Source organism: Suncus etruscus, chromosome 2 (assembly GCF_024139225.1).
Source record: "Suncus etruscus isolate mSunEtr1 chromosome 2, mSunEtr1.pri.cur, whole genome shotgun sequence".
Taxonomy (NCBI): domain Eukaryota; kingdom Metazoa; phylum Chordata; class Mammalia; order Eulipotyphla; family Soricidae; genus Suncus; species Suncus etruscus.
The window spans coordinates 70,124,684-70,135,068 of NC_064849.1; the positions used below are offsets into that span (position 1 = coordinate 70,124,684).

Sequence of the window (10,385 nt, forward strand, 5' to 3'; positions counted from 1 at the left end):
CAGGAGCTTTTTTAAAAAAAAAAAAGCAAATAAAGAAGGATGTGGAAGGCTTGGACCAAGGTAGTGCATGATTGGAAACCTAAACTTGGATCCCCCAGACATATATTTAAAATGGTGGATCTATAATATATTAAAATATAACAAAAATCTTACTCACAGCTCAGGCTGGCCAGGCTTCTAAAATCAAGCAAAGATTAACCACTAGTCTTAGGTCATATAGTAAATAAGGACAACCACCAGAGTGCCATTGCTTAGAAATCATAAGATTAGATCTAATTCTTGATAAAGTTAGCATGCCTAGAAAATTGCTAATATGTGTTAAATATATGTCAAAATGAGGAACCTGCAATTTGATGTATTTTAATTTTTTGCCAATATTCTGCTGATAGATGTATAAATAACCTAGAGAAATAAATGCAGTTGCTCTGTAGCAGAGGCTCAGGTCAAAGCTCTTAGCCACTTTTCAGTACCCAATACTTACAGTCTTTTGTTATACTGAGCCCTGGCCCACCTGTCTTCAGAGGAGGACCCTGGTGCTGCCCTCCGATGACTGAGCGATCTGCGGCAAATAACCCCTAAGCATCACCGGTTGTGTCCCCAAAACCAAACACCCCCCAAAAAAGCAAACAAAAAACAGGTATATCTACCCAGGGCCATATGCAAGAATATATCCCTGTATAGAAAGGATAAATACAACATCTATTCATTTGGATGTGATATTGAAAGAAAGAAAGAAAGAAAGAAAGAAGAAAGAAAGAAAGAAAGAAAGAAAGAAAGAAAGAAAGAAAGAAAGAAAGAAAGAAAGAAAGAAAGAAAGAAAGAAAGAAAGAAAGAAAGAAATAAAGAAAGAAAGAAAGAAAGAAAGAAAGAAAGAAAGAAAGAAATAAAGAAATAAAGAAAGAAAAGAAAAGAAAGAAAGGAAAGAAAGGAAAGGAAAGAAAGAAAGAAAGAAAGAAAGAAAGGAAGAAAGAAAGAAAGGAAGAAAGAAAGAAAGAAAGAGAAAGAAAGAGAGAAAGAGAGAGAGAAAGAGAGAGAGAAAGAAAGAAAGAAAGAAAGAAGAAAGAAAGAAAGAAAGAAAGAAAGAAAGAAAGAAAGAAAGAAAGAAAAAGAAAGGGAATGGACAATGTCTAGTAAAAACAAACCCTTGAATGCTGACAAGACAACTGACATTACAAGTATGGAGAGCTGAATGAAAGTGATGAGGTGAATTTGGAATAACTTAGAGATAGTTGTGTGGAGTTTTTGACACTTTGGTGGTGGTGTATAATAATTTTCAGTGTCAAATGCTTAAATACTAGCACATAAATATTAAACATATTAACATATTAACAGTAAAATATTGAACAGTTATTTCAAATAAAATTGACTTTTAAATAAATAATAAAATATAAATGAAATAAAAATACATTTGTCTAATATGAAATAATGGGGTACAAGGGTCAAAGAACTCAGGTGCACTGGTGGTGTTAAGAAAGGACAGAACTGGGGCTGGAGCTATAGCACATTGGTGGGGTGTTTACTTGGCAAGTGGCAGACCAGGCATGAACCGGGGTTCAATACCAGGCATCCCATATGATCCCCTGAACCTGCCTGGAGCAATTTCTGAGTGCAGAGCCAAGAGTAACCCTTAGTATCACTGGGTGTGGCCTAAAAACCAAACTAAAGCAAAACAAAAAAGAAAGGACAGAACTAAATATCCAAGCTACTGAGTCAACAACAATTAAATTATTAGAACCGAACTTTACCAACTAAACTTTAAAACAGACCTGTTATGATGGCAATCTAGGGAAGATGATGGGAGCGTGTGATGGACTCTGGAAACATGATGAAGCGAGGTTTACACTAGAGGTGGGATTGGTGCTGAAGCATTGTATGTCTAAAACTCAATTATGAATGACTTTGTAAATCACAACGCTTTAAATAAAAATATCTTGAAAAGGAATCAGATATTAAGTCAATAAATATTAAAGCAATAGCTTGAATGAAAATGGCAAAATAACCCCTTCTACATTAGTCAATAAGAAACTCAGTATAAAGAGAACACATGATCCCATCTATACGACATTTTAAGATCTCATAGTCACATATATGTTTTCAATTTAATTAATTACAATTATTATTTGATAGGCTACTACTTCCTAGATTATGTTTCAGGTACTAGAAATGCAATATAATCCAGAGAGATTCAGTTCTTACCCATGAAAATCTTCCAGTAATGGAGTAGATAAGAGAAGAAAAAATACTATAAAATAAAATAAAATTATGATGAGTGTTACAAAAGGAGAAAATAAGCTGTGAACGGGAAAAATTAGAAGTAAAGAAGTGGGAAGAATTTTCCAAATATTTTGTTTGGTATAATAATCTCTTACATAATATCTGAAATATGAGAAGGCCATAACTTTTGAAGATCCAAAGGGGAGAAAAAAGTTCAGATAGCAAAAAGAAAATAAACTACACAAAATTGGAAAGGAGTAGTGTGAAGAAGAATTTTAGAAGTTTAGTGAATAAGATATTTAATGATTAAAAAATTTAGTGACTGAGCAGAGTGAATAGAGATGAGGTTGAAAGCTACGACATAAAACGTAAAATAATGAGTCCAAATTGATTCTATTTTATTCCTAGAACAATGAAATAATTCACCATTTTCATGTTACCTGAATAAGTCTGATTTTATTTTATCTTTAAAAATCATACAAGAGAAATTTTGTGCAGAAATTTACTATTAGGTTTGAGATCTAATATTGAGAGTAAATTTGAAACATTTAAGGATAAATATAACAAAGATTTAGACAAGAAAGTTAGAGTAAACATATTTAATAAATTCTTAAATTTATTACAAGATATTTTAGAAGACAAATTGTACTAAATAATAAAATGAGGAAAAATGATGGGAGATAGTTGTCTGACTAAATCACTGGGCTATTAGAAATATGATTACTTAGTAAAGGACAGAAAGAAAAAAGATTTTGAAGCAAAAGAATTTAAATACCTCTAAAATAACAAAGAGATGTCAAAAATAAACTTAATTATTCCAACAAAAATACCAGCAAAGCCTGGGATTCTTTAATTGACTCAGCAAAATTTCTTGCAAACTCACTGTTTCAATATTAGCATTTCTCTCTCTTTTATTGATCTTCTCTGTAGGGCTTGTCAGTCCTACTACAACTTGGAGGTATATCTCCACAACATAGAAACATTAGATGTGCATGTATTTTAGCAATTTTACCCAGTTATAACTAACTAATATTTTTATAATTTTAATGTGTTAATTATATTTTATTATTGATAAATGATATTAAACTACTCAATTTATGTAGCATATTAAGATATAACTTTTGTTTTTGTTTTTGTTTTTTGGGCCACACCCGGCGGTGCTCAGGGGTTACTCCTGGCTCTCTGCTCAGAAATAGCTCCTGGCAGGCATGGGGGACCATATGGGACACCGGGATTTGAACCAACCACCTTAGGTCCTGGATCGGCTGCTTGCAAGGCAAACACCGCTATCTCTCCAGGTCCCCAAGATATAACTTTTGAAAAAATAAATATTTCCCTGAAAAGGATGAAATGAAAGATTAGAGAAAACAAAATTCTAATTGTCTTAGGCCTGCTAACAGATTTGTTTTATTCTGATATAATCTCCTTCAGGACCTGAACATATATGCTTCTTGTTATGGGCACCATAACTTAAAACAATAATGATGGATCACGGAGGGAGAGAAATTATTTTGGGAGAGCAAATGTACTCATGTGAGCATTTGGAAAACTATTTTTCAAGTCCCCTCTGTGATATATGCCTCACAATTATAGGGGAGCAAATTAGAAGTTGTTGCCATCTTGTTTTTGGAAAAAGCAATCAGAATTGTATTAATAAATCCCCTGGCAAAATGACTTCACTTCACAAAGGGTATTTTTTAATTGGCTATCACAAGATATTGATTGGTTATTTAAGATTTGGTGATATGTGGCATAGCTTTTAATATATTTATTTTATGAACTCTATGACTCACTAAGTTGTTTGTGTGTTTAGAAAGGATTTTGAAGGTTTCTCTTCTTACACTTATTCTTGCTCCTCTGGGTTTCTTCTCAAACTTGGTAAGAGAATTTAATCTGAAATAAATCAAATAAAAATTGAATCTATATGTTATCACTCAAAAAGTTAAAGACATTCTAGCTTAAAGTTACTACCATAATTTAGACAGCGTGGGTTCTTTAACCTGAGAACTTGGAATTTGTATGTGAATTTTTAAAATTCGAACGAAGTATATTACTGTCAGTTATAACACAGGTGATAGATAAGGAAATCCAATTAGGGATAAAGGTAAACATGGTAATATTTAGTTCTGAAAAATAAGAAACAACTAAAGAAAAAATGGGCTATGAATTTTAGTCTTATGACCAGGCCGTTTTAAAATATGATTTTTAAAGTAGGACCAGGTCCTTAATTATACATTACAATGTGGCTAAATATGTATTAAACTGCTATTCAGGCACTGGTGCTGATTTACTTGTGATTCTTACTTTACTGTTGAGATTAAGTTTCCTCTATTATAGTATAATAATTATATTTAATTTATGGTACTGCTCTAAGCCTAAATTTATGTTTATATGTGTGAATGCATATGAAATTGGCTTGTAAAATATTGGTTGGTATAATTATAGTAGCAGAAGCTCTTTCTTCTATGACTAATCATTGTTTAAGCATTTTATAAACACTGAATGATCAAATATAATTTTATCTTTTTTATTTCCCTCTTGAGCATATTTGTGTAGCTCCTATTATTTTCTATGTCCTTGCATCAGAATTACAAATGTATCTTTGTATTTATTGGTGACATAACAAGCAAGGCAACAAAAATCAAGATTTTACTTTCCCAAAACTTTTATCCACATTGACTAATCATCTAAAAGTCCTCAAACTTATTTAGCCAACTCTAGTCCCCCTCCAGAAAAAAAAAAAGGATTCAGTGCCCACCATGGAAATCTAACATTTTAAAATAAACAAATACAACTTATCCCTTCATTTGCACCCAAGGTTGGGACCAGAGCTGCTGTTACATCACTCAGACTAATTGACACAGAGACAAAAAGCCAGCCTCTCATAAAAATATTTACTTATTGCCATCCTGCTTCTTTTTCTTGATAGACTCTTTTTCAAGCCTTGCATCTTTATAAACCAAACCTGTAAATTATTTTGTCTGTGAGTCAAAACTGAGCAATTTGAAGGACCTACAGAAGCTAGCATGAGATAATTAAATTGCTCTCTGCTTCACCCTACTTCCTTTTCTTTAGAGGTAAGAACTAAAGAATAAAAAGACTAAAGGTAATCAAGGGTAAGGATAAAGATAACAATAAAGAATCTTGCTTGGCATCATTTTAGTATTTTACAATCTACTTAATTCTAATTATTTTATTCTAATCTTAATTTTATTTTTAAGTATCTCATTGATCATCTTAGAAGTGTATATTTTTCCATTAAGGCTGACTAGGGGCACACAAGTGATTAGGGAGTTTGTCTCACATGTAGCAGACTCCCCGGATTTGATTCCCTCATCCCATCTGGTTTCCCAAAACCACCAGGAATGATCTTTGAATGCAGAGCAGGATGTTATCACCTGAGTATCCCCAGATGTAGCCCCAAATCAAAACAAACAAAAAGACAGAAAGACAGAAAGACAGAGAAAAAGACTGTGGTCTGTCCTGGTCAGCTACGTATAAGGCAAACGCCCTACCACTGCGCCATCGCTCGGGCCCTTATGTCCACAGAGACTGTTGAAATAAGCAACTGCACACCATAAACTTTGGTTTTGTTTCTGTTTTTAAACTAAGCTAGTTTACTATTAAACGGCAAGGTCCACATTGTCAGTTTGATTCTGAGAAAGGAATCTGGATACTGGAGACATGGTATACCACATGCCATGGGGTAGATTCCTCTTACAGATATCACTATCATATTACTTAGTACCCTTGATGGGAAAAGTATGATTGTTCAAAGAATGCTCCATGCACAATCTAATAATTTATATAGCAAAATTTATCCCCATCATCAATGAATTGCCTAGGCACAGTTTATGGCACCAACACCAGGAATCCAACTCCCTCCTGGGGAGGCCCAATTGCCACCCTGGCACCAACCAGGTGCCAATAATCATATGGCTATTCATTGTTTAAGATCAGCCGGTTTTCATAAGAAGACAATAATGTGAGCTATAACGTAAGTTGTATTTTATAGATTTTTCTGGAAATGACTTATTTAAATTTTGCTTTTATTTATATATTTCTATTTTTGTTTTGTTATTTGAGGAGGAACACCTGGCAGACAATGTTCAGGCATTACTCGTGACTCTGGGCTCAGAAATTATTCCTAGCAGGCTCAGGGCACTATATGATTTGTTCATGATGAAATCAGTTACGTGCAAGACAAACACTTTTTATCTACTATGCTATCACTCTGGCCCCTAATTTTATTTTTAATAATAAAATATCCATCATGCATTTATAAATATGTAAATTTATAGTTATAAATATGCTTTTCAAAATTACACATAGATGTATATAAAAAGTCTAGAAACTGGAAGATAGTTTTTTGGTTTTGGTTTTTGGGCCACACCCAATGGTGCTAAGGGCTTACCCCTGGATTTTCCCTCAGGGATTACTCCTACAGTGCTTGGGAGACCACATGGAGTTGGGGAATAGGATCTGGAATGGACATGTTATATCTATATTCTAGAAAACTAAATTACTAGTTTTTAATTTACTTTCTTACTTTAAAGATACATTTATATGAAGTAGAATATCATTCCAAAAAGCTGAATAAAACATGTGTAAATTCAATAACAATGTTAAACATTCATTTTATTTCTGATAAACAAAAATAATTCTTCCATTTCCCAAGAGAGTGCCTATTTAATCTAAATAAATTATTGCACATGTTTTACTATCTTTTTTGTGTCAGACTTGCTCTTAATTTCTCATAATCTTTGCTGAATTATAGCCTGCCTGTTGAGACTTTTTTTGACTACCTGGTTCATTTCTCTATCCTCTAATTGGCTTCCTTTATAACACTTACCTTTAATTTATATTTATTTCTCTTTTCAAATTAATAATAAAGATATCTGTCAGCTTTAATGCTCTTTCTCATATTTAAGCTACATAAAGGGGGCCAATAGCATTTCCTTCTTTCTCTTTTCTTTCTTTTTCTCCAGATTTAGAATTTTGTTGTGTACATTCAATATTACTTGATGAATTATTCAATTAAATAAAATGTGCAGTTTTGTAGACTTGGAAAATTACTTTTGTTATAATCATATTAACCTAATTGGTAAAAAGATGAATAAATCACCAAGTATAATAATAAATTAAACTTATATATATAAATTTTAACTAGATTATAAAATGTCCTATCTTTGAAGAAATGGTAGCTGGTCAAAATAAATAGTATCAAACCAACTTATATAAAAATTGTTTAAAAAATTAAAAGAAAAATGTGATGTTAAAGGAAGAATTTTGGATTTTAAAGTAGGTATGCTTTAATTTTTTATGAAGATACATTTGCTGCTAAATGACCTAACAGTCCTATAATTTTTTTAAGATGGAAAGGAAAATGCAATTTGTTTCTCACGATTATTTAATTTGTTAAAATATTATTTTTCTCTTGTCTTATTACTGCAGATATCTCAAATACATGGCCATATCTCACTTCTTTTTCAAATGCCATTTAACTGGTTTATTTCTATCTTCCCAATTGACCTAAGAAAGGTGCCAGTATTATTTGCTCATTTTCATCTATATTTAATCTAAATGTGTAAGTATGGTATATAATAGTAAGCCTTATTGAGATCATGTATTTTTTTTATAGGGGCAGTGTTCAGGGAACCATTCAGCTTTGGGGATAAGTAAAAAGCTTTGCACATACCAAACTTGTGCCCTACTGCATGAGTTATCTTCCTATTCTGTATCTTGTATATTTTTATAAACACATTTGAATACATAAAAAGTATTAAGCTATTTTTTATTCAATTTTGAATGTGTTAGAAAAATTCTAAATAATTTAATATTGTTTTAGAAATAAAATTTCAAAGCAATCTTAGATAATTCAGTATAGTTATATAAATAATAGAGATTGTATATTCATAATATACAAAATGACTTTTGTTTCTTGGGACCAAACCTGTCAGTGCTCGGGACTTATTCTTGGCTCTGTACTCAGGGATAACTCATGGCAGGGCATGGGAGATCATATGTGGTGCCCAAAATTAATTTGAATTAGCTGCCTTAAAGGCAAGTTCTCTACATGCTGTTCTATTTCTCTGACTTAGTATTCATTGTCTTTTTTTTTTTTTTTTTGGTTTTGGGGCTAGACCCAGTAGTGCTCAGGGAATTACTCCTGGCTCTGTGCTCAGGAAATCGCTTCTGGCTGGTTTAGGGGACCATATGGGATGCCAGGCATTGAACCCAGGTCAGTCCTGGGTCAGCTTTGTGCAAGACAAATGCCCTACAGCTGTGCTATCTCTCTGGCTCAAGTATGCATTACTTTATATATTTATAAATATACATATGTACTAGACTTTATTTATATTAATTATAATATAAAGATCTATTTTACCTGAAAAATAGAGGACTAATACATATCCATTTCAATTCTTTTTCTCTCTTTTTCTCTCTAGACAACTCCAGCAGTCCAGATTCAATTAAAGAATGGAGCAATAAGTCAGTGGTTACTGAATTCATTTTGTTGGGCCTATCCAGTTCCCAGGAATTACAACTATTCCTTTTCTTCATCTTTTCTGTGTTTTATGGAGCTGCAGTGCTGGGAAACATTCTTATCATTTTGACAGTAATAACAGACTCTCGCTTGCACTCCCCAATGTACTTCCTACTTAGCAATCTCTCCTTTATTGATGTGTGTCAGGCTACATTTGCTACTCCCAAAATGATTGCAGATTTTCTCAGCTCTCACAAGACCATCAGCTTCCAGGGATGCATGTCTCAAATATTTTTCTTGCATGTTTTTGGGGGGAGTGAGATGGTACTTCTTGTTGCCATGGCTTATGACAGATACATTGCCATATGCAAACCTTTGCACTATATGACTATAATGAGTCGAAAGGTATGTGCAGTTCTAGTGGGTCTCTCCTGGGCCATTGGCATTCTGCATTCAGCCAGTCATCTGGTATTCACAGTCAACCTACCTTTTTGTGGACCCAACAAAGTAGACAATTTTTTTTGTGACCTTCCTCTTGTAATCAAGCTGGCTTGCTTGGATACTTACATTTTAGAGATCCTGGTGCTCACCAACAGTGGATTGCTTTCACTAATATGTTTCCTTCTTTTACTTATTTCATACACTATCATCCTTGCTACTGTCCATAGACAAGCCTCTGGTGGGACATCCAAGGCACTTTCCACTTTGTCGGCCCATGTCACTGTTGTGATTCTGTTCTTTGGACCCTTGATCTTCATCTATATTTGGCCCTTTGAAAGCTTCCCAATTGACAAATTTATCTCTGTGTTTTTTACTGTTTTTACTCCTTTCCTCAACCCTATGATTTACACACTGAGGAATAAAGATGTAAAAGAAGCCATGAGAAAACTAAGGAACCGACATGTGGGTTCTAAGCTGGACTTTTAGACTACTCTTAGAAGGTAACACAAATCTTTACTCCTTTTATTATGTTTGTAATGAACGTATATGTTACTATTGTATTTTTTTATCATAGTCTTTAATCATAAGACCTTGATGAATAAATTTGGTAAATACAGAACAGAAAGAATAGAATCTTAGATTATGTCACCAGTTCTTATATTTCTTAGGTTGTCACATCATTCCTAAAGCAATATACTAAAATCACTAAGTAGTTTCTTTCTTAAATTAAGATTCTTTGAAAAACTTTCATTTGTTATGTTTTTATTTTGTACCACCCTTGGTGTTCAGGGTCTACTTCTGGTTCTGTGCTCAAGGGTCACTCAGGTAGTGTGGGGAATCGAATTCCAGTTGGTCATATGCAAGACAATTGTCTTATCTGCTGTACTAATTCTTTGCTCCCTGACAATATCTTTTGTATGGCCAGAGCTATAGCACAGTGGGTCACATGTCTGGTTTGCATGTGGCTGATTCAGTTTCTATCCCTCCCTGGCATCCCATATCTTTATATCCTCTTGATTCTTATTTGTGTTCAAAGTATGCTTTCTTTGATACCTATGAACATCTTCTATATTTCTTCTCTAAACTCCTTATCTGAGAGTCTAACAAGATGTTTGGCTCTTCTTGGGTCCTCAGAACTGCCCTCTTCATTCTCTATGCATAGACTTGGCCCGCATTGTTTCCCTATTGTCATGCTTGTAGTGTCTTTTTTTTTTTTCCTATGAGTAATTGTGGAGTGCAATGG

The 10,385-nt window shown here is 33.4% G+C and overlaps 1 protein-coding gene across 1 annotated transcript; it reads left to right on the forward strand.

Moving 5' to 3' along the window:
• Window positions 1-1,123: 1,123 nt before the first annotated feature.
• LOC126001770 (olfactory receptor 4K1-like) lies at window positions 1,124-9,628 on the forward strand. Its single transcript, XM_049769004.1, has 2 exons — window positions 1,124-1,175; window positions 8,664-9,628. Exons 1-2 carry the CDS (start codon window positions 1,124-1,126, stop codon window positions 9,626-9,628), a joined length of 1,017 nt encoding a protein of 338 aa, XP_049624961.1.
• The last annotated feature ends 757 nt before the right edge of the window (window positions 9,629-10,385 follow it).